At 52.2% G+C, this 23,560-nt stretch overlaps 9 protein-coding genes across 9 annotated transcripts; 2 read left to right on the top strand and 7 right to left on the bottom strand.

Moving 5' to 3' along the window:
* Positions 1–239: 239 nt before the first annotated feature.
* Positions 240–440, bottom strand: N7458_009071 (uncharacterized protein; the record flags this gene model as incomplete). Its single annotated transcript, XM_056912453.1, has 1 exon — positions 240–440. One exon carries the CDS (start codon positions 438–440, stop codon positions 240–242), a length of 201 nt encoding a protein of 66 aa, XP_056761302.1.
* A 1,214-nt stretch (positions 441–1,654) lies between these two features.
* N7458_009070 (uncharacterized protein) lies at positions 1,655–2,231 on the top strand (the record flags this gene model as incomplete). Its single annotated transcript, XM_056912452.1, has 3 exons — positions 1,655–1,719; positions 1,808–2,003; positions 2,058–2,231. The coding sequence occupies 3 exons, from the start codon at positions 1,655–1,657 to the stop codon at positions 2,229–2,231; spliced, it is 435 nt and encodes a 144-aa protein (XP_056761301.1).
* A 463-nt stretch (positions 2,232–2,694) lies between these two features.
* Positions 2,695–3,141, bottom strand: N7458_009069 (uncharacterized protein; the record flags this gene model as incomplete). The annotated part of the gene is made up of 1 exon (XM_056912451.1): positions 2,695–3,141. One exon carries the CDS (start codon positions 3,139–3,141, stop codon positions 2,695–2,697), a length of 447 nt encoding a protein of 148 aa, XP_056761300.1.
* Positions 3,142–3,811: 670 nt separating this feature from the next.
* N7458_009068 (uncharacterized protein) lies at positions 3,812–5,032 on the bottom strand (the record flags this gene model as incomplete). Its single annotated transcript, XM_056912450.1, has 2 exons — positions 3,812–4,511; positions 4,569–5,032. 2 exons carry the CDS (start codon positions 5,030–5,032, stop codon positions 3,812–3,814), a joined length of 1,164 nt encoding a protein of 387 aa, XP_056761299.1.
* Positions 5,033–7,590: 2,558 nt separating this feature from the next.
* On the bottom strand, positions 7,591–10,403 carry vtc4 (putative vacuolar transporter chaperone (Vtc4); the record flags this gene model as incomplete). Its single annotated transcript, XM_056912449.1, has 4 exons — positions 7,591–7,988; positions 8,064–9,609; positions 9,728–10,190; positions 10,399–10,403. The coding sequence occupies 4 exons, from the start codon at positions 10,401–10,403 to the stop codon at positions 7,591–7,593; spliced, it is 2,412 nt and encodes an 803-aa protein (XP_056761298.1).
* Positions 10,404–12,220: 1,817 nt separating this feature from the next.
* N7458_009066 (MCM DNA helicase complex subunit MCM4) lies at positions 12,221–15,472 on the bottom strand (the record flags this gene model as incomplete). The annotated part of the gene is made up of 5 exons (XM_056912448.1): positions 12,221–12,811; positions 12,887–14,076; positions 14,129–14,200; positions 14,259–15,110; positions 15,190–15,472. The coding sequence occupies 5 exons, from the start codon at positions 15,470–15,472 to the stop codon at positions 12,221–12,223; spliced, it is 2,988 nt and encodes a 995-aa protein (XP_056761297.1).
* Positions 15,473–16,535: 1,063 nt separating this feature from the next.
* Positions 16,536–20,307, top strand: N7458_009065 (putative DUF221 domain protein; the record flags this gene model as incomplete). The annotated part of the gene is made up of 3 exons (XM_056912447.1): positions 16,536–16,702; positions 16,773–19,210; positions 19,280–20,307. The coding sequence occupies 3 exons, from the start codon at positions 16,536–16,538 to the stop codon at positions 20,305–20,307; spliced, it is 3,633 nt and encodes a 1,210-aa protein (XP_056761296.1).
* A 423-nt stretch (positions 20,308–20,730) lies between these two features.
* rmt2 (protein-arginine N5-methyltransferase) lies at positions 20,731–21,981 on the bottom strand (the record flags this gene model as incomplete). The annotated part of the gene is made up of 1 exon (XM_056912446.1): positions 20,731–21,981. One exon carries the CDS (start codon positions 21,979–21,981, stop codon positions 20,731–20,733), a length of 1,251 nt encoding a protein of 416 aa, XP_056761295.1.
* A 404-nt stretch (positions 21,982–22,385) lies between these two features.
* N7458_009063 (prohibitin subunit PHB2) lies at positions 22,386–23,491 on the bottom strand (the record flags this gene model as incomplete). The annotated part of the gene is made up of 4 exons (XM_056912445.1): positions 22,386–22,709; positions 22,781–23,136; positions 23,199–23,267; positions 23,323–23,491. The coding sequence occupies 4 exons, from the start codon at positions 23,489–23,491 to the stop codon at positions 22,386–22,388; spliced, it is 918 nt and encodes a 305-aa protein (XP_056761294.1).
* Between the last annotated feature and the right edge of the window lie 69 nt (positions 23,492–23,560).

Below are 23,560 nucleotides of genomic sequence, written 5' to 3'. Positions count from 1 at the left end.
GCCACGAGCCTCGCCCACCAACATCCAGTACCCACTTTGCATGCTTCCGCTTTGCATGCTTCCGCCCTCCCCTCCTCAACCAAAACAGCTCGTACTCAGCCTCCTCTAGCTGTAAACGCAGCTCGGCGAGGTCGACGAGGTGCTTATCCGCTTCCTCTGCCTCGACCTGCTGAATGGTACGAGTGATATTGGCCACGGTGGAACGTCCGGGTTGCAACATGTGAATGTTTCTTGTTACGCTAATATGTTTTCGTGTTAGAACTGATGTACTCGAATGGAATCTCTCCAGTAGGGCCAGTGGAGACATGTTCGCGTTTAGCTTGGGAAATTCCCAGGTCTGGGTAGCTGATTTCGATGACATTTATGGCTTCTGGCGAAGGCCCCAGCGGGCCAAAGGTTTCAATCCACGCGTTGAAGTGATCGGTATCGTTGGGAGCCATCTGGAATCAGGGTTAATCCTCTGGTTTGATGGGCTATTGGGGCCTATATGAATCACTTACCTTGTACTCGCAGGTAGAGAGGAAGTGAGAAAAGCCCTTTTCTTGAGAGATGCCCTGTGGTCACCCGGTCGTGAGACGTAGCGGAATGCAGCGGTGCAGAGAGAGGTATGTTGATGAGTTTTGAGCATCGTGGAGCACAGAATGGCTCAGTGGGAGGAAGTGAGTTGGAAGATCCCACGCCGGGGTGAGGCTGGAGCAGGCAGCAGAGCACTGCCTTCCTACTTTGGGATGCGTATGCATCGTTTGATATGATGTCGTGGTGGCCAAAAGCGGGTCTCTTCGTCGAGCTTGCCCTAACTTGCGGACGGTCTTAGAAATTTCCCTGCGTAGCGTGATCAGCCACTGCATTTGTGACAAGTTTCATACTCAATCATGCCTACCAGACTGTCTTGATGTATGGTGAGGCATGTTCTAGTGCTTTCTCTTGTTGGAGCAACAGATCCATGTCATCCTTCATCACAAAGAGAAGCAGGGCTCTGCCCTATCTTGTGGTGGTGCTGTGACGTCTCACCTCTTCTCTCTCAATGGCTTTTTTGCTGCTTGTAGCTTCATCTTGCTTGTATAAATTCAAGCTATGTTCAACTTGGCTGTTCGTGGTCAGGCTGGTTGTTTATGCTTAAGCTTGCTGACCTGGCTGGTATTCATGCTGAGCTCTATCGTAGAGCTGACAACTGAAGCTCCTTACTTATTTGTCACGTGCAAGAGAGATATAACATGCTGTAAATGTCTGTCATATGTCATTCTGTGGCATTAGCGCGGTGTCGTTTCTTGTTCCCGAGATGTACATTGTGCATGTTACCTGATACTCATAGCATGACGCAGTCTGTGAACAACAGCCAGGGAATGTCAGAGTCCATCTCGCTCATGGCATTGCCTTGGTCCTTGTTTGTCAGCGCAAATACGATAAATCATGGAGAGCTCCGTATTATACGACGTTTGTGTGTAGATATCCATGGAAGTATCGGGATATCGATAGCCCGATGAGCTGGCCCACGTGCCTCAAGATATCGGCACGTCTGTATACCTTCATCTTCTTCGCTCTTCCTCTTTCCAACTCTCTCCCTCTATCGATTTCCGCCTCGCTGCGCTCCATTCCATCCCCCAACCCTACCATAATCATCACCAAGCCGTACATCTTTCTCGTTCAAGTCAAAATGTCTCCCGGCAAGGAGACTGGATCCGCTAAGAAGGCCGAGCAGAAGTCTACCAAGAGCCAGCGGTGAGTTTTACCCTGACTTGAGATGGTTTGACCTAGCATGACTTGGATACCCTCTCACACACTTACTGACGGACCCTTGGATAAACAGAATCAGCAAGCTTGAGAGCACTCTCAAGGAGGTCCAGGCTGAGAATGCCAAGAACAAGATCATGCTTAGTTCCGTCCGGGCTAAGCTGGACTCTCTCCAGCTCCAGATCGACCGCCACCAGTCTGGCTTTGAGTACCTGGCTGACTCGTCCGAGAAGCTGCGTGACAGCCTCCGTGAGGATTCAGATCATTCGCCGGTCACTGTTTATTATTCACATTGCATAATCTGACTGATATGATGTTTTCCATAGGAGACAAACCCTCCCAGTAATCTCCAACCGTCGCTAACCCCGTTGTTGACAATGGCAGCCGAGACTTGGGTGTCGCAAGGAAATGATTCTCCTAGAGCTGGACAAGACACTCCAGCGGAATCCAAACTTGTGGTCTCTGTTTCGTGCGAGAGGGAAGAATTCGTGATTTTGTGATGGTGAACTGGTTTGAAGGTCTTGTTCTGTTGGGATTTGGATTCGTTTCTCTGGTTTTTCCATCCTGTAGTTCCGGAATGTTTCCACTGGGCCTGCCTTTAGTGCCTTTGGTCTGGGGGCTGGGCGGTCTGTGCGAGGGCGATCTTATCTGATCCAACAGGGCCATTCTCTCTTTCTACTTCCATCTTCATTTCAAACAGTGAATCCAAGTTCAAATTGTCCATCTGGACATCATCTACCCCTATTAGATTCTAGTCGCTGGTTACCACCTCCTTTACATGCAAAAATGGCTTTCACAACGATTCTTATTCCAAGAACTGCACTATCTCTATTCGAGGCAGAAATGTATTCTCCTCCACCATCCTCCAGATGGACTATTCACCCATGTCCCTCCCCTCCCTCTCCCCTCCGGCCAGAAAGACATGATCACTTCCGCTGAGACCGGCTCGAGGCAAGAATTTCCTCAGCTTCTGATTCTCCACCACCTCTTGATCAGCGCCAGATCTTGCACCAGCCAACTCCATTTCCGGTTCGACTCGGCGGTCAGATCATTGCCCGTGTTGATCACAGATGTCATCCGGACCGTCGTCTCCGCGCGCACCCACGACACCATCTGGATCACCTCCTCATCAAGCTTCTCTCTGAGCTTAGAGTGCTCAGCCCTCAGTACGGACCCCTCCTCTTTGATCAGTTCTCGCACTTCGGCGAGTGAGGCCCACACTCGGTTCCACTTCTCTCGTTCATCACTTCGAGAGCGGTGATCTTTGCCTGGAGGGCCGCGATCTCGTTGGCTCGGGCCCGGTCCCATGCCTCCAGCTCGTCGACTTTGGCCTGCAGGGTGGCCAGCCCTGACAGGCCCTTTGCCCCGGTGGTCTGCTTGGGGGTGCCCTTGGTCTTTGAGGGGCCGCATATGGGGTATTCTTAGCATGCTCTAGTCCAGTAGACAACTCCGGCCAGGCGACTTGCCGTGCTCGCTTGGTGCGAGTCGAGGGCTCAGCCTGGTTGGCGTCCTCCTACTCCTCTGCGCGCTTGCGCTTCTCAGTCTTGGCTTGGCTGCGTGTGGAAACCATTCTGTTGCTGGAATGGTTGAAACGAGAGGTATTGATCACCAAGGACCGGCCTTGGATTGTGTGTGTGTGTGGATATGTGAGTGTTGAAGGTGGGAGGTTTGAGGAAATGTGTGGGAATCTTTGGAGGACGAAAACCTGGGGCAAGGACGATGCTTTTATTTGTTTCGGGTTTGTATGGTAAGGTAGCAGAGGAAGAGAGGTTCCACGCAAGAAGTTGATCATCAAGGCAGCTCTGGCCTTGCCCGATGATTGACTCTGGAAGGCAGCGTAGCTACCTGCCAGAATAATCTATGTGCTGGGACCTTGAATTTACTTGAAGGCAGAAATTGATTCATTATTAATGGATAGAATCACAAGTCTGACAATAATCAAATTCCAAGGCAACTCTAGCATTTTCAAATCATACAACCTCACAGTTCCCAACCCCAACAGGATCCCTAGCTTCTCCAGGCTATCACACATGCAGAAATGTACAAGGTAACCCTTCATCAAAATGGCAACACCAAAGTATCACGCACTCGCCGCCTGCGTTCCATCATTGTCTTCCGAGCCATTACCCCCGTTGCGTGCATTGTAACGCTTCTCCCACCACTGGTAGAAATTCCTGACGAAGTCCATGATAAGCTCGATTGGAGCATCATGGGCACTGAAATGGGCCTGGATTTGATCCACAGTCCCCTGTAGAGTTTCCACCTTGGCCATTAACGGGCCAACCTTCGAGCGGAGAGAATGAAGCTTGCCGTGCATCTCCTCCCTGTGAATTCGCTCGCCCTGAATGACCCGTCGGAGCATGTTATTCATGTTCATAACATTTTCCAAATCTCGTCGAGTCTCAGGTGTGATGCTTTTGTCCCCTCCCACGCCCCCTTCAAAATCATACCGCATCAGGTCCAAGTCGGCACGCAGAGAGACCAGCTGGTCCCTCAGTTCAGAATTGCCATGTTTCTCTCTTTCAAGCTCGGACCGCAAGGCATTTATTTCCGCTCGTAGTACGTTCATTCCACCTTTACCCTTGCTGGCATCAGTCTTGAGCTTCAAGTCGTCACGCTTCTCTTTTTCGAGCTGAGTTCGCATGCTATTCAGCTCAGCTTGTAAGGCGTGGGAGTCATCATGGACCTTTTCCTTTGTGGCATTGAGCTTCCTGGCCTCAGAACGCAGTCGAGGACGACTCGGAGACTCAAGGTTCTCCCCATTGACAGGACTGTCCAGTCTAGGGAAGAGTTAGGGCAAGGTTGTCATGAGCTTGGAAGGCCGGATCAGAACATACCTCAGGGATCTAATCTTCCGAGTCACGCTCGGAGAGCCAGGAGTCATGGGCATCGAGTCTGGCGAATGAGCGGTGGAGGTTCTAGCTGAGCTAGATGGTGTCGACAGGGCAGGAGGTTGGCGTTTCCTCTTGAGTGAGCGTGGGGGCTCATCCTCATCACGGGAGCTCACGCTCCCAGATTGCCTCTGTGGAGTAAATGGAGGCTCGGCCAACGGAGCAGAATCAGCTTGCTCTGGAGTTGCAGCGGGCTCTGGAGTTTTGCAAATGAGGCGGCTGTTGCTCGCTGCAAAGGGTCCACCATGACCCATCTGAGATACGATCATGGGGAAAGAGAGAAGGGGGTTGGTATTCTCACAAATCGCGCTCACACGCATCCGAGACGCAATGCTCTCGAGCGAGAGGGCAGCGGTGTCTTTGGATGGGGCTGCCTGAGTTCGGCCCTCGTACTCGAGGGCGTCCCTCATCTTGGCCATCCGATGAACAAAAGCCTTGGGTTGCATATTCAAAGTTAAATTAGGGATTTTTGGCAGTGTTGGGTGATATGTGAAAACAGGGGGGGAAGAAACAAGGTGAGAGGTGGGAGGAAGAAGAAAAGCCAGAGATACCTTGGTACTTGAGGCTTTGGAACCCTCGCCAGGCCAAGGGCTCACTTTTTGGCTACGACCTCTATGTCATTGTGGTCCTTTATTTCAGGTCATATGGGAAGGTTATATGGAGAACGGACTTCTATTTTCTCAGATTATTTAGACTACCTTTAGAACGGACTCTCCCTCTGCTACAAGCACGTATTCCTCAACCACACCATGACGATATCCTTAGGTGATACTAAGAATACTCGAAATCGTCTATGTAATCACAAGCACAATCGGGATACGCTCAGGTTCCGGTAGAGAGGAGGAAGTCGACTGTTAACGCAAACACCAGTGTATAGAACGCGTCTTTTCCGAAGGATTGATCGCGTAATTTCGCTGGGCTCTTGCACTCTTGCACGGAATTGGTGTCTCTGCCTGTACTCCTTGCAGATGATAGTAGAGATCGCGGGGAGAGTGTAAAGATATTGATATCCTACTCGGCGCTTAGAGTCTAGGAACCCTGTATAGTGGATCGTATATTCGCCGCAAGATAGAGAGATTTATTCTGTCAGAAGAGCTGGTGTAAAAGCTGCGCATCTGAGAGCTAACGCGGAGAAAGGGCGACCGACTTGATGATGTCGACATATTGTATGTGTGAGATCTCTTTATCAGACAGTCGGGTGGGAGGGATTGAGAAGCTGGTTGAGGTGAAGCTGTAGTATATCGCACAGATTCCCCGAAGTAGTGCATATACAGTGGCAGGTGGGAAGTATAAGATTCACAAGCAATGGAAGCAAGAACGAGCCATACTACCTCCCTTAGAAGAAGCAATGCCCCGTCCTCAAGTTGAGGCTTGGTAGGGCAATCTGGATGAAGAGGATGTGATGGAGATTCGAGAGAGCCGCCAGAAATATATTGAGTACGATATGCACATCCACCACCACAACTGCCCGCGAGGATCTTTGGCTGCGCATCTCACAATTGACACTGAGATTAGCCGGCAATTTTTTGGTCTTCTCAAGTTTCTTGGGCTCCGTCTGGAATCTCTCAATACGTTGCGGGACTCAATCCAGTGCAGGAGCCCATGACGGTCCTTCAAAAGCGAATACGCTCTAGGGTAACCGGATTTTGGATCTGGGAGGACAGGTGGTGGGATCTCACATAGCTAGATCCGAGATGCTGGACTGTAAGATCACTTGATGTTAGTCTTTGCTGGAGGATGAAGGAACGGTATGGATTCTGTTGGTAAATAAGAGCTCTTCCAGCTCAGCCGTCTGATTACCTTCAGTATTGCCCGTCGATGTTACAAGCCAAGCGAGATGATGACGGGAGCCTCCATTCGGTACTATCTGCGAAAGAATCAAGTCTAGAGAAGGAAAGAGAGAATAAGAAGAAGAAGAAGCGTGGTGGGATATGGGCCTTTATACCCTCTCAGTGAACTTCCCCTTTCGGAATCGCATGAGGCCTTCCAAGCAAACATCATACTCGCCAGTTGCCAACTCCGCCCTTTTCCATCCTTTCGTCACAGTCGACTCATATGCGTGCTCGTTCAAGATGATTGAAGCCATGTTGATACTGGTGTACGAGATGCGGAGACGGAGTCCGGCTTGGGTGAATGGTCGACGGAATGGAGGTCGACCCGACGCGAAGGGTTGTCGGGGGTGATAGAGAACATGTGGTAAGGAGATGTTGAAGAAGATATGATGGAGGATGAGAAAAAGGAAGACACCTCAGGTAGTGAGAAGAAACACCGTTTTCAACGTCTTTCCAGCTCTGAACCGTGCTCGAATACGTCCGTCTTCGAGTTTGTGGAACGCATATACAAATGGAAATGACTATAAAGATGTACATAGAGGCCGGATCTGACGTGGACGAGCTGCAGCGTACCAGTAAATTCCCCATATTATAGGAGGTAACCCAGTCAGGTTGTATACGTGTGGCGAGATGAGGACGAGAATCTGGCTAGCAGTTCCAAGCCAGTATATAGTAGAACCAATGATCCATGTTCCGGACATATGTTTCTGGTTAGGCTGGTTTAAGAAGTCCGACATTCACTGATAGTAGCGGGGTATATGGAGGTTGAAGAGAGAAGATCTTCAAGCCATATAGCATTGACAAGATACCTTAAACAAACATAAAAAAGAGGAAATTACCCCCAAACTGCATGCAAATGTTCATAATATTGACACACACACTACTCATCCTGATCTGTACACAACGCCAACGCCACAAGCTCCAAGCAATGGAAAATAAACAATCAAAAAAGGAAATGGGAAAAAGGAAAATACAACGCCATGGTAAATATAAAGTTCAGAGCGTCCAGTGCCTCACGTACTAGTCGTTCAATTGACAGACATGGAACTGACAGACGTAAGTATAACTCGTTCAAGTAAGGAGTAACTGGAAATCAACAGACGTTGCTTGCATATACTTTTCAACTTCAATCACAATCAGAGCTCATCACCATGGCGGGGTCTCCCATCCAACGGGAGTTTCCCAGCCATGAATCCGCCAGCCTTGACACGCAACCCGAAGTTCACCAGTACAACGACTACGAGACCCAGACTGACGATAGTGGGTCCCCACTTCTCGTAGTAGACGCGTTTGACATCACGGCGCTTGCGGATCTTGTCCACGCGCCAGATGTACAGGAGCAGGGAGTAGACCAGAGCACCGGCGGCGAGAATGGTAAAGGCCCAAGCGCTTCCCAGCGAGATGGAGTCGACGCCAAAGTTCAGGAGTGTGGCGGCGATACCGCCCAGGATGATGGAGAATTCGAGCCAGGAGAGGAATGTGCGCTCAGCGGCGAAGTAGACTTTAGGTTCGACACGGACGGGAACGAAGATTCCTATGATGTGTTAGTTGGGGGGGGTCACTGAGAGGAGAACATTACATAGGCCAGCTTCACGAAGGGAAGACTTACTCTTGCCTGGCGGTGCCTGGAAACGCTTGAACCTGCGCTGGGTGCCGAGTACCTGGATACCACGAGCCTCCGGTGGCGGCATCTCAGTAGGCCGGGGCCGGGGAACAATCGCCCAAAGACCCTGTGCAATGGCACGCCCAGTCTTCCGAAGGTAATGCTTGGCCAATTGCTCGGCATAATACACACCACCGACGCGGCGCGCCTCCTCCAGTTCATCCGAGTCTACGGTATCATAATCATCGTCCGAATCGTAAAGTGGATAATCCTCATCACCGGCCAAGGGGCGCGCAGCGATACGCTCCTCAATGTCTAGCTCGTTGCCGTTCGTCTCGGTGAAGAGGTATCGATCATCCGAGCCCTCGCGCGACCCGTTCAGCGTAGCACTTTCGGTCATCTGCGGGGACTCGTCGTCGTCCGAGTCCTCATCATTCACAGACATCGACGTGCTCGCCATCGGGCGGTGGATACCGTATCGGCGGGTCGGGGGCTTGCGGATATCAGTGTCCATCTGCGGGAACCAGAAAGGCAGGAGGTTGATGCGAGTAGGGAACAAAGTCGCCGTGCCGTGGATAAACTTGCTGAACTTGGGCACGGCCTCGACGAGGTGCGACGCGGTCAGATCTCGGATCCACTGCGGTGGCTCCTGGCCTGCCTGCGTCTGCAGCTTGACCTCCAACACCGCGTACGGGAAGCGGTCAATGTCCTCTGGCGGCAGCTGCGAGAACGGATAGTCGACGCCAATATCCATGCGCCGCCAGTTGGCTCCAGCACGCCGGCGGCCATCCAAGTTATCCTCACGGATCATGGTGAGCTCGGTATCAAGCGAGATACGCACACGGGCATCGCCAGGCAGCTGGAAGGCGGTACGGTGGTAGAACGTGCGAGTGACGGGGACGAGGCGGCGGGTGATGACTCGGTATTGAATTTCGCGGGCAAGCTGCTCAAGATCGTTGATTTCGTCCGTACTCTTCTTGCCTTCCTTGCGCATCTTGTCAAAGACATGCTCCACAGTCATGCGGCCATCCAGAAAGGCATTGACATTCTTCTCCTTGAGGGCAAAACGGGCCTTGACGGACTTTTCACCAGTCCAGTCTTCACGATGGGTCTTGCGCTCAACGAAAATCTGGTCGCTCTCCATGCCTCCATACCAGCGCAGACGAATGGCCTCAGCACCCTCGGTCTTCTTAAGACGGCCTTGGTACAGCTCCCAGGTATCGGTGTTATCGAAGTAGATGGAGGAGATGGCCGTGTCCTTCTCCTCAAACTCCTTGCTGGCATTAAAAACCAGCACTGGCAAGTGTTTCAAAATCACCAGCTTGAGCTCGGTGATGTTATCACGATGTACCCAGTACTTGGTGGTCTGACGCACAAAGTTCTGCTGGGCCCCACCGGCGGCTGAGTCGCCCTTGACCGGGTTACCCTTGGTGCGGACCAGGTCGTAGAGTTTGGAAAGCTTCACCACGAAGGCATCGTAGTTGTCCTTGAAGAAGGGTTTGGCATTGAGTCGGGCGGCGAACACGGGCTTGAGATACCATTTTGTCTCTTTCTATAGTGGAATAGTCAGTCAGCTATCTTGAACGCAGCGCAATAGCATCAATCTTGGTCGGGGACAAAGCTTGGCGCTGATCTCAAAACAAGGGCAATTGAGGGGGGCCATCACGTACATCGTGCTTCTTGATGATCTTCTGGAAGCCGGTATAATTCAATTGAGTGAATTTGGCCAGATCGTGCACATCGGCGATGATGTCGGACAGTACCTGCTCCAACAGCAGGAAATCCTCGTCGGTGGGCGGTGGCCTCGACGTGTGGGAGCTCTGGCGACGGGACCCTTTGCTGTCATCCAGACGGGAGACGACGTCATTCACCTCGACCTCGCTCGCCTTGATGCGCTCGACGATTTCCTCGGATTTGCGCTTCTGGAATTGAAAGACCTTGTCGAGTTCAGACTCGAGCAGGGTGACAAAGGTGGTCTCGTCGTCCTCGGTCCATTCCTTGCGGGCGGGTTTGACGTTTTCGGGGGTTGGTTGGGTGACAAAGTCGGTCTTGAGGGCTTTCTTGAGCTCGTCGTAGGCAATGTAGTACGGATAGTACTCCTTGATCATGGAGGAACGGAGATGCTCACCGAACCTGCAAGGGAGAAGTCAGTTATGGTGTGTCTTGTGAGCGGGAGGGAGTGTATGTGGCCGAATGAGCAAGCTATGCGGGGGATCGGATCGGATTGCGGGCGAGTGAGAGAGCTCTCTGAGAGGCCAGGGCATTGGCAGGGGTGGGTTGAGAGATATGCGATGGCCAGAGAAATGCGATTGGGGAGGATGATTGGGGGGAGATACCATACCTCATGATGGGCAAAGTCGATGGAGAATGAAGTGAGACGGGATCAGTCCAGCATGACAAGAAGAGGAAAATTCAAGTTGAGCGAGGCGGAGGGCGATTCAAGAGCAGAGGCGGCGATACTCTATCGGCCGCCCGAGAACGGCTAGCCTGGGGAGAGACCCGCCGGAACGGAGCTTTGGAGGGTGGGTTCTTGGTCTACCCGAGCATCAACCAGCTTCACGACGAGGACAGTACAAATCAGATTAAGTGGATGGATATCATTTCGTGTATAACCTTGTGCCACCACCCCAATTGACCAGCAAGCGATCCTCGTTGCTGCACGACGAGAGCTCTCCGGGTGTGGGGTGTCCTGATTGGCTGGACAGCAGTCAGAGCTGCAGCAATTCGAGATGAGTCAGCATTCCAGTCCACCAGTCAGCATCACGAGCTGCGCACGTGCTGGCCCAGCCGGCGCCATCGCAACAAGCTAAAAATGTAACGATCCGCCGGAGCTGCACACTAGTCCGACTGGAGTTCAGTAGACTACTGTACAATACACTGTCGGTAGGAATGATTACCGACCTGACATCATCATCAGTGGCATATTCACTGGGAGCTACAGTACTATACAATAATAATACTTCATACTCATCTTGATACCTCTGCACCCTGGCACAGGTACCATATCCCACATATCCAGCGTGGTATCAGAAACTGACCAGGGCCCAGACCGACATGCCAATCCGATGGATCAGTTTTCCTTGGAGCCATGCATGGTGCAATCCGAAGCTTGGGTGGCCCGTACAGCTTCCCCATTTGCTCCGATCGACTGCGGGCTGGTCCACCGGTGGGGCTGGACGCGGAGTTGACAGTGACGGTCTAGTATTATTCCTTTTCTACTAGTGCCGTTAATGAATATATCAATCATCTGCTCGACATTCATATCCATTGAGGGAAATAGTATAGACTATGAGCAGGGAGAGTCTAATTTTCGACTACTATTTGCAAAAGTACCTACAGCCCACCCTGCATAGAGATTAACGCCACCACTACGACCTAGGGCTGCAATAATCAGCCTATCGCAAGCGAGGCGCTAGACGGGGGCCGAGTCGGTTGAGCACCAGGCCCACTACCCTCGACGATACTCCGTACTCGTCCTCCGTTGGAATCTGGAATTGCTCAGCAGCCGAGAGACAACTCAGGTGTAGACAAGAATCTCCTTATTTTACAAGCACAACCATCAGCGCGATACCCTCGAATATCGATACAGATAACTATAACTTGGAGCTACTATTACGATCTACACCAGTGGTTTACTCACTCTTAAACAAAATACAGTACTAATAACATGCAGTACTCCGTACGTACACTCTATCTCCAAGTCGGCTATCCACGCCTATACATCGGCTAAACTCATCGTACAGAGGTGGAATGCCGATCCACATCGCCGGGAACGGAAGTCCCTCACGCGACACTGGACAGATCACTTCTGCAAGGCCAAGTGCAGAGCCTTGAGCCGACAAAACAAAACACTACTATATACAGAGCGCGATTCAGGTAACAACACTAGAAGTACTGCAGTACGTACTGTTTACTTTCAAGTGGAAGCTTAGTGGGGGTTCATAGCAATACATGCGTATGTATCTTCTCTTAAAATGTTACTACAGTAAACAACCCAACGCCCTCCATGAACAAAAAAAACCAAAACACCCCATGGCCCAGGGCTAAATATGCAGCCCGGTCGATCATTGCATCGTAGGAAAGGAAAGCAGAAAAAAGACATAACAAAGCAACCGACAGAATATGAAAGTCTGCCAAGGTGATCGCTCATCTCCCATCACCCTCTACGACAGACCCGTCGCCGCCCGACGAATACTCCGCCGAGCACCCTCACCAGACACATGCACAGCACCTTCAGCCTCGAGCGAGCGCACCGCATCACCAAACTGCTGATGATCCAGCGCGACATCGCTGGACTCGCTCATATCACGGAACAGGTCACCCCAACGCACGGCAGTACCACCCACGCCGCCCCGCTCCTCGAGCCGCGCCAGCACAGCCTTCTTCAGATCCTCACGCAGTCGACGCTCGCTGGCACTAGTGCCCTCGGTCAACAGGCTCATGTCGATCAGGCCAGTGCGCGCGTCTGTCGCGGCCTGCTTGATGGCGGAGCGGATGAGACGGACGGCTTCTTCGACGTCGGCGGTAGTGACTTCTGGGGAGAGGCGCATGCGTGCGTGTGCTTCGGAGAGCCGGATCATGGATTCCAGCTGTCGCGTGGTGGCAGTGATGCGGCGCTCGGAGGCGCGAATATCGTCGCCGAGTTGGCGCATGGCGACGTAGGCGTCGGACAGGGCGGCGCCAGCTTCCGGGGTGATGACTGGGTGAACTCGGGTCTTGGCGTAGGTAATGTATGCTGTGAAGAATTCGATGGGCTAGAAGAAGAGGATCGTTAGCTGGGCTGGAACTTCTTGATTCGAATGCCCGGTGGGGCGTGTGGGAGAACTTACCAGGACCTCCTCGGAGGCAGCGTTCTCGGGGGTATCCTCCAGGTACATGCCCACCAAGTGCTTGGCCAGGCGTCGATCCTCTGTCTCGTCGACACGATCCAGGACCAGGTACACCAAGTCGAAACGCGAGAGAAGGGTTGGGGGCAGGTCGATGTTCTGTGGGACGGGCAGTTTAGGATTGTACCGACTGCCAATGGGGTTGGCAGACGCCAAGATGGAAGTTCGGGCGTTGAGCGTGGTGATAATACCAGCCTTGGCGATGGAAACGGTCTGCTGCTCCATCACTTCGTGGAGAACGGACCGGGTGGCATCGTTCATCTTGTCGAACTCGTCGATGCAGCAAGTACCGCCATCGGACAGGACCAGAGCACCAGACTCGAGCACCATCTGTTTGGTCTCGGGGTCACGGGTAACATAGGCAGTCAAACCGACGGCCGAAGAACCCTTACCGCTGGTGTAGACACCACGGGGGGCAATCTTGTGCACGTAACGCAGAAGTTGAGACTTGGCGGTAGAAGGGTCACCACAAAGAAGAATGTTGATATCACCACGGTAGCGCGGGTTACCGCCCTTCTGGAAGGTCTTGTTGGTACCACCAAACATCTGTAGCAGGATACCCTTCTTCACATCGTCAGCCTCGTAGATACTAGGGGCCAATGACCGAGACAGCAACTCGTAGATGTCGGGACGAGAGGCAGTGCGCCGAATCTTTTCCTCCTCCTCGGCCGAGATCTTGCGGGCTTGATCAGCCTCAGCCGCTTGCTCAGACATCTCTTGCTCAATGGTGGACACGTCAATGCCCATCTTCTTGCGGTCAACCTTTTGGACGTGCAGGACGTCGACGTAAGTCTTGAACAGAGCCTTCTGCGAGCGTTGACGAGCGCTGACTCGCATTGGGTTGCAACGGAAGATACCAGTCACCTCAACACGATCACCAGCCTTGCAGACATCGACCAACTCGTCGTAGACACACAGAGACACGGAGTGAGGCGTTTGACCGTCGGGAATGTTGTCCGGTGTCTCTTGCAGCTTGATGACCTGCTTGTCAGAGAAGTTGCAGCGGTTGTGAATGAGCTGCATAGAGTTTTGCGATTTGCAAGAGTCACGAAGACAGGTGGTGGGCTCGGCGATTCGGCCGCGGTCAATCTCGACAGTGACTCCGTAGCTGCAGACACTGCAGCGGAAGAATGCTAACATTTGGTTAGTCGAGCTCATCAGATAAGAGCGGCAATGATGACTTACCATCTTTCATATCGGGAATGATGGGGGTGGTGCGAATGACCAAACCCTTGATGCTGACCAGCTTGTCCATGTCTGTGACCAGTTAGTAATCTTCAAGTCAAAGAAAATGCTACCAAAGTCTAAAACATACCAGCAGGATCCAAATCTCTCATGTTGATGCTTTGGTCCAAACCAAACGGGAGAACCTTATAGTTGACGGACTCAACTTCTTGGACCAGATCGGGGACATCAGCGGCAGGGCCAACACCATCCGAGGTCAGAATTGACTGGCCGCGACGATCGCGAGACTGGCCACCACGCTGAATCTCCGATCGTAACACATCCATCTCCTTCAGAGCCAAATCAACCATGACATCCTTGACAGCCTGATCCATCAAGGGCACAATTTCTTGCGGGTACGCGAGCATCTGATGCCACAGCTTCTGGGTGAGGGGATAGGCTTTGAGATTCTTGCAGTCGAGGCTAAAAGTCGTCAATCCAAGTCGACGCATGTCGTTCATCATAGTGATATATTCCCGCTTCTCCGCCGCATCACCCATGATGCGAACCTCGTTATCCGACGCACCATCGGCCCAGAGGCGGTATTTTGTGGCAAAGTTGTACAGGAAATTCTTGAAAGCAGACATGGAATCGTGAATTGAGACATTGGTACCCCAGATCACGCGGGTAGAGTTTCCAGCCATAGCCTCGGCCTCGGAGGTACCAGGATTGATGTTGGAGAAAGTCGCATCGGAGCGAGGGACATTGTCGCCAGCGGGCATGCCATTGGGACCAACGAACATGCGATTCCGACGAGCCGGGGTCGAGTTCAGGCCGCTGGAGTGAAGGTCACTGCGACGAGGGCCTCGGCGGCCCCCGCTAGGGGAGACGAATAGCCCACTGCTGGTACTCAGGGCATCGGAACGGATGTCAGAGCGGATATCGGATCGACCCAGACCACGGGCGGGACTGGAGCTTGCAATATAACTGATAGGAGAAGAATCTGTCTTAATGTCAGTGCCCGTGGGCTTTTTGGTGGAAATCTTGGCCGTGTAGAGATTTATAAATATTCAATGGCATACCTCTAACTCCCTGGTTCGCCCGTGGAGTCCTATCTCCATCATCGACCTGCGAGCTTGCGTCGCCCATTCGCACATCTGGCGTCTCTGCACTCCGTTGCCTCATAGGAGACGACTGATAAGCTGCTGGGGAGGATGATGGGATGTTGCGCTCGGCGGCAAGAGCTCGGGCGGCACGGGGTGTTGATTCTCTCAAGGTCGGGCTGCTAGGGGGTTCCCGAGACGATCTTGACGGTGTAGATGATTTATTAGAGGCACGCGTCCTCCGAGTCGCCGGTGAAGACATGATGTCTGTATGTGTGTGTATTTGTGTGTGGTGATGGAAGAGCGGGGGTTGAGAGGAAGGTGATGGTGGTGGTGGGGATTGATGGATGGAGATTTGAGTGTTGGGAGAAAGGGAGAGCAAAAGCTCTTTTTTTCGGTGGGACGCGTGCAGAGACGCGAGGACGCGTTAAGTGGTTTCCTGTTTTGGATGGCGCGTGCTCACGGCACAGATCACATGACCATCCCGAAAGCCAACCCAGTATTCAAGAATCACGTGATCTGCCGTGATGTCGTTCACGTGACGTGACTGGGGAAAAGGGGGTGGGTGCCTGAGCCACACCAGTTCCTGATTGGGAATTCAGACTATCCCTTCATCACTTGCACAGCCACCTTTGACACCACTCGACTCCACTCTTTCCCTTTTTGGTCGCTTTGTTTGTTGGTCGCAGTTTCGCAGTAGCTTTTGTTGAATGAAATGACTTGGCGGCAGCAGCAGGCACACATCCAATTCCTTCAAATCATCTGCGCAGATTCGCAACTTCTCAACGTAAAGCCTGCTGTCGGTTGCGATTCCCACTCTCTCTGAAGCCGCCAGGACCTGCTTGGCTGTTTCACCAGACGCCTGATGTCATCCTACAGGGCGATCGGCATTTCCACGATCCCTCCAATCATCCCTGTTTTTGCGCTCTCGCGGGGGAGCTGTCAGGTCCGTGGGCGCCAACCCAAACAACAGCCACTGCAGTCATTATTATTATATGCCAACTCAAAGCTAGCCTTGTTTAGTGGGTAACTAACGAAGTGGGTAGCGAGGAGTCGCAGGGCAGTCCCGCCGCCGATCCTCTTTGTTGTTCACCTTTCCTTTTGAGTCTTGACCCCCCCGTTCCTCCTCGATGAGAAATTTACTTTTCACTTCACTGTCGACGCCCGACCGGCCATGTGCTGCTCCCCTGCCATTTATACCAAAGTGATTTGAATCCGCCAACGTCATCTGGTGCAGGGAGGATAAGACCCCCCAAGAGGGTGTTCTCAGGTGAAGCCGATCTTCAGTTCAAGATCTGATCGTCTCACTTTGACGGCCGATCATTATGACCTCCACACTCGAAGAAGCGTTGTCGCATACGGGCGGCAATGGGAAAGCCGAGGAGGGTGTCTCACTCAAGAGTTTCTTGGCCTCGCTGGCGACGGCCATGATTGTCTTTGCCGTCGAGTTTCTACTATTCATGCTACTCAAGGGCAAACTAACGCGCATCTAGTGAGTGTCGTGTTGAAAGCCAAAGACCATCGCCAAAAGTGAGAAACAACGCTAACTTCCTTGTGTATAGTCAACCACGAACCTATCTAGTCCCTGACCGAGAACGCACAGAACCATCACCACCGGGCCTCTTTCGGTGGATTGGCCCTGTGTTTCGAACCTCCAGCTCAGAATTCATTCAAAAATGTGGCCTTGATGCCTATTTCTTTCTCCGCTACCTGCGCATGCTCCTCAAGATCTTTATTCCCATGGGTCTTCTGATCCTGCCAGTACTATTGCCCATCAATCGCGTGGGAGGAAAAGGTACCACATTCCAGAATGGCACTGATTCTGGCCCACGGTGGAATGTCAGTGGCTTGGATCAACTGTCCTGGGGTAACGTGAAACCCGAGCATAGCAGTCGCTACTGGGCGCACTGTGTGCTGGCGGTGATCATGGTCTTCTATGTCTGCGCTATTTTCTTCGATGAGCTACGAGGCTATATTCGTATGCGTCAAGCTTACATGACATCCCCACAACACCGGCTACGCGCCTCTGCGACAACCGTGCTCGTCACAGCCATTCCCCACAGTTGGTTGAACGTCGAGTCCCTGGACAACCTGTTCGATGTCTTTCCTGGTGGTATTCGGAACATTTGGATCAACCGCAATTTTGACGACTTAAACGAAAAGGTCAAGGAGCGAAATGAACTTGCTCTCAAGCTTGAGGCAGCCGAGACGGATTTGATCGTTAAATGCAAAAAAGCCGCATGGAAGAAAGCCAAGGCAGAGGCGAAAAAGGCCGGGAAAAGTGAGAAGGAGATCAAGAATGAAGAAAAAGCTGCAACCGACCAACGAGCTTCTCAGATGGCTATGGGTCCTGGAATCAGCTCCGGTGACCCTCATCAGGCCCACACATTGCACGAAGTTTTACATCGAAGCTCCGACACGCATAAGCGTGGTGCATCAGATGGGTCACGCACCGGTGGAGCTATTGATCCAGCGCTTATGGCAGCTGGTCTGGTTGGACACGGTGTGGGGAAATTGGGCAAAACGGTAAAAGGTGGTCTCAAGAAGATGGAGGTTGGCTTTGACAACACATTGGCCCGTAATGGTGGCTTTGTGGAGGCGACCGATAACGATCTACCTCCCCGTGGGAATACACCTCCTACGTTTGATCCAAATTCACCATCCAATGACTTACCTATGGGATCGGTCAATTCAACCACCAAGCCACAAACACCCGAAGAAGGCCAGAGTGGTACCATGTGCCACGAGGCAAGACCTACCTCCCAGAAACGACCATCTTGGAAGGATCGCATGTCATCTCACTTGTCTACCCAATCCAAGAGATCCAATCCGGAGCCTGACGAATATCCTTTGACTGGCCCCGATTCTCCCACGACTGATACACCGCGTCATGGAAAAACCAAGTCCAAGGCACGCAAGGAACTTGGCGATCGGCGCAAAAGTCACAAAGAGGGAGACGAGATTGAAGGGGAGGAATACCCTATTGCCTACAATGAGGACTTCGATAACGAAGACTATGGAGAGCCGCTTTGGAAGCAGTATGTTCGTCACAAGGACAGAGAGACCCACCGCCTACCCATCTTCGGCTGGAAATGGATGCCTTCATTGTGGCTGGTCGGCAAGAAAGTCGATACCATTGATTACTGCCGGAAGGAACTTGCGCGATTGAACCTGGAAATCGAGGTTGATCAGCAACATCCGGAACGATTCCCGCTGATGAATTCCGCTTTTATTCAATTTAACCATCAGGTTGCCGCGCATATGGCTTGTCAATCCGTCGCACACCATGTACCAAAGCAGATGGCACCGCGAATCGTGGAAATTTCTCCAGACGATGTCATCTGGGACAATATGTCTATGAAATGGTGGGAACGCTATCTGCGTACCTTTGGCATCGTCACCTTGGTCATCGGCATGGTCATTGGATGGGCCTTTCCCGTTGCATTCACTGGACTCTTGTCACAGCTGTCATACCTCGAGGGAGCTTTCACATGGCTCGCTTGGCTCAATAAGCTGCCTGCGTGGTTCATCTCTGCTATCCAAGGTATTTTGCCTGCACTTTGCTTGGCCATTCTTATGGCACTTTTGCCCCTGATTCTCCGCTTTCTGAGCAAGACTCAAGGCCTGCACACCGGAATGGCTATTGAGTTGGCCGTCCAGAACTACTACTTTGCTTTCCTGTTTGTGCAGCTGTTCCTGGTTGTCACCATCGCCTCCAGTTTCTCAACCATCATTGAGAATGTCACGAATGTGTCCAGCTGGCCCGAACTGCTCGCTACAAATATACCCAGGTCAAGTAACTATTTCTTCTCCTACATGATTCTGCAAGCCATGTCTGTGAGTGCGGGTGCCTTGGTACAGATCTTCGGCCTTATCAGCTGGTTCATTCTCGCCCCCATCATGGACTCTACCGCGAGGAAGAAGTGGGCGCGGACGACAAATTTGAACCAAATGCAATGGGGTACCTTTTTCCCTGTCTACACCACCTTGGCTTCAATCGGTACGTAATCAGATTCTGTCATCTGCTCTCAAGACTTCTCGGCCGTTTTCTAACTTTCTTTCCTGCTAGGTCTGATCTACTGTGTTGTTGCACCACTCATTATGGTGTTTAATATAATCACGTTCAGCCTTTTCTGGTTTGTCTATCGCTACAACACTCTATACGTGACCAAATTCCGATTTGACACCGGCGGCCTCCTCTTTCCGCGGGCTGTCAACCAGCTGTTCACTGGACTGTATTTCATGGAGGTGTGCCTGATCGGCTTGTTCTTCCTAGTACGGGACACACAGGGATCAGTCGCATGCAAAGGCCAGGCTATACTCATGATCATCGTTCTTATCATGACGATTGGCTTCCAAATCCTTCTCAATGAAGCATTTGGTCCCCTTTTGCGTTACCTGCCAATCACTCTGGAAGATGACGCTGTTCGCCGCGATGAGGAATTCCATCGTGCTCAACTAGCCCGGCTCGGCCTTGGCAACGACGGTGAGGACGAGGAGGAGGATGATCGTCTCGAGCACAGTCTCGCTGATCGGGAGCGGAAGGAACATCACCGGGACCGAGACGCTCACGACATTGAACTCAAGGCCCTGGAGGCAGATCGTGAGGGACGAAAGCGTCACGACTCGGGTCTTTTATCCACACCCAAACTTGGCACCAAGCGACCATCTTGGGCCGATCGCTCACCTGATAGGCGGTCGAAGTTCTTCGAAGCGAATTCCGCGGGCCCAAGTCCGACTATCAAAGCCCTCCGAGAGAAGATGGCTCACGACACCGAAGCTCAAGGGCTAGCCACTAACAACGTGGGTCATGCTCTCTTCGCGGGTATTCACGACGAACTGGAAGATCTCACACCTGAAGAGCGTGATCAACTGGTGCAACGAGCCTTCCAACATGAAGCTCTCCGCGCCAAGCGGCCCGTGATTTGGATCCCACGAGACGACATTGGCATTAGTGATGACGAGGTCTACCGCACACAACGGTTCAGCAAGCACATTTGGATCAGTAACGAGTACCAGGCATTGGACGGCAAGTGCCGAACGATCTTTAGCCGCAGTCCACCAGATTTCTCGGAGGTGGACCTGATCCAACTTTAGCATAGTACATTTTTCCTGAGGCGTTCACCGTTCGCCTTTTCGTACCTTGATGGCGGCTTTTTTTTTCCCCTGTGCATAGCAATTTTCTGAGCGTTCGACATATATCTGTCTTCATAGAAACGAATTCGAGTCCCGCGCATAAGCAGAGGTATATTATGTTCATGTGTGACTTGGGCTTCCGCATTGTCAAATCCACGTATTACCTCAAAAGCTTCCTGGCATTCACATCGGTGAGAGTGACTATTCTAATCTAATGATACGTCTGATACAGTGAAGCGAAACAAAGAACTGAGTAACTAAACAATCGATAAACTGCTATGCATATTGAATAATCTTATCGAGACCTTCACTTTATCCATGGCGTTCAGATCATTCATTATCCCGTAAGCTATCTACAGTATTTTTGCATAGCTTCTATATAGCTTAGTCCATGAACCGACAAAGCGGAAGTCGGTAGCTATCAACAACCCAGTACGCCCTTCTCACACCATCCCACTCGCCTTCCAGCTTCGGCACCGGAATCTCCTCCCACTCAACATCAAACCCAGCCTCGAACAGATCCATCTCCGCAACCTTCTGATACACATCATACGAGATCTGCCGATCAGCTCCCATCCCATTAAAGAAGCCCCATTTCCCATCCTGCTCCAACAACCCGATAACCTGCTCAGAGAAGAACTCCCGGAAATCGGCATAGGACTCGGCGAACGTATCATAGTAGATCGCGTCAAACGTGACGCCCTCACCCACAAGACCGGGGAGAACATCTTGCCACCGGCCCTCGTGGATGGTTACACCGGGCTTGGTGTCCCACCCCTTGGCCTTCATGTCGGCTAGCACGGACGGGTGCGCTTCGATGATGTGATGCTCGGCGGGACCTTGGTCTTGGAAGAATCCGTCCACGATGCCCATGCCGTGTCCGACATTGAGGACCTTCAGGCCTGGGCGTGGGAGGAGTGCTTTGGCGGATTTGAGCATGATGTCGCTTTCCCAGCGCATCATGACGCCGTTTTGGTCCGAGTCGAGTATGCGGTCGTTGTTGATGGAGAGTATAGATGAAAGGTAGCCACGGTTGTTGACTTCGGGATTAGCTGCGGCGGATTCGGCGGGTTGTTCTGTAGACACCTCGATGAGTTCGGGTGCGGTCTCGTCCTCGGCCTTGTCCTCGGTGTTCTCTGCAGTCTCGCCCTCGTCCTCCTCATCATCGCTGTCTGATAGTGCCGCATACTCATCCAATCGGCTCAGTAGCATCTCCGCACGCACACCAGCATCAACAATAAGCTCGTAGAGGTCTAGCGCTCCAATGCGCCGCGCCAAACAGCCAGGCGTCTCATTCTTGTTATCGAGATCATTCCAGATCGCACCCTCTTGTAGCAAGAACTTGACCGTTTCAGCACCGGACGCCAGCAGCTCCTTGTCTGCAGACGCAGCCTCGCCGTTTGTTTTCTCGTCTTCGTCGGGCTCGCAGGCTGCAATGGCGGCGTGAAGGGGCGAGTAGCCCGTCTCTGGGTCCTTTACGTTCGCTGCATCGGGTAATGAGGATTGTGTGCGACAGAGGCGCCGGAGCTTGGAGATGTCGTGCTGTGAGGCGGCGAGGAGGATCTCTTGGACGTCTAGGTCGACGTCGATTTCTGTTAGATGAATTTGAGGGTCGTTGGTGGTGGGGTCGGTCATTTTGGCGGGGGTTCTGGAGACTGGTCAGTAGGAGACGATATGGAGTACGGCTTGAGCAGGAATGTTGTTTCGATATTTCTTTTCACAAGGTCAATACTCACCAAGATACTTGACTCCCTTGATTAATTGCTGTAAAAGTGGCGGATTGGAAGCTCAAAAAAAAGTGGGTGGAGTCTGCGCTCGCCGCCTTTAGTCCCCGCGCCGAAATATATCTTCGCCGGTGGTCAGGACTGTAAAGGACTGGAGGGCTACTTGCTCGAGATGTTCTAGATACTTGTAGGTATTTTAATAATACGCATAGAACCTCACGAGATTGAAGAGAAGAGACCGCATTCCGATGCGACTACCTAGAATAAGCTATTTGTACATGATTCCACTACCAGTGCGCCACCAATTAATGTAGTTTATTTGTAGTCCTCGCCAGGCGCGTTGACGTTTAGACCCAAGCCCTGGGTGTCCAAGTACAACTTGTTCTTGCCACCGTTCTCCTGCAGGATCTGCGCAATCTGGCGGGCGTTCTCGATCTTCCGCAGCTCGATATAACTCCTGCTCTTCTTGATCGCGTCACCAATCAGCTCGGCCGAGCGAGCCTCACCCTGGGCGCGCACAATGAAGGCTTGCTTCTCCTGGCGGGCCTTGTCGACGACGAACGCGGCACGCTGGGCGTCCTGCTGAGCAACCTGCTTGGCTTCGACGGCAGCGGTGAACTCGGGGGAGAACGTCAGGTGCTAAGGAGAGAGGTAGATGTTAGTGCTGGATAAAAAAAATTGACTTGACCTGACAGAATAAAAGCACGTACCGTCAAGGAAACATCGTCAAGAGCAATGTTGAAGCGCGCCGCACGGCGGGCCAGGTTCTCCCGAACCAGACGGGCAACATTCTCACGCTGGGTGATCAGCTGGCTGGCATTGAACTGGGCAACGACGCTCTTCAAGACCTCATTGACGATAGATGGCAGCACACGCTCGTCAAAGTCCTGACCCAGGGTACGATAGATCTGGGGCAGAGCGTCGATTCGAGGACGGGAGAGGACACGGCAGGTGATGTTGACCATCTGCAAATCCTTGGTACCGGTCAAGGAGGCAATGTTGCGCGGCTTAGCGCGGACATCGTAAATGATTGGGGTTTCAATCCAGGGAATCTGGAAGTGAGTTCCTAGAAGAGTACCCAAAGTGTGAGTTCCGAGCTCGTGTGCTCCATCACCGGAGATGTCATACCTTCAGTGTAGATCTCCTTCTTCACACCACTAACTCGAGAGTACTTAATAGCACGGTGACCACCGTCGACTAGACAAAGAGATTAGATTGAGATCATCTGTGGACCGGCGCATAGACAGCATACCGTTGAAAAGCGAGTGCGAGACAGCCCAGCCGCCGACACCAAGCAGGACGAGACCAGCAAGACCGATGCCGCCACCACGGCCACCACCAGGAATCCCTCCAAAACCACCCTTGCGCCTTTGCAGCATGAGCTGCACTCGCTCCCAGGCCTCTCGTTGATTCTGAGACATGTTGTGAGGCTTTTGGTAGAGGTTTGAGGATGAGGTGGATGAAGACGGGGAGTCCGGAGGAGGTCAAGA

This window comes from Penicillium daleae (assembly GCF_028827525.1).
Source record: "Penicillium daleae strain IBT 16125 chromosome Unknown utg000008l_segment0_segment0, whole genome shotgun sequence".
Taxonomy (NCBI): domain Eukaryota; kingdom Fungi; phylum Ascomycota; class Eurotiomycetes; order Eurotiales; family Aspergillaceae; genus Penicillium; species Penicillium daleae.
Note: the sequence above shows the minus strand (reverse complement) of the source record. Positions and strands in the feature narration are given on the sequence as shown.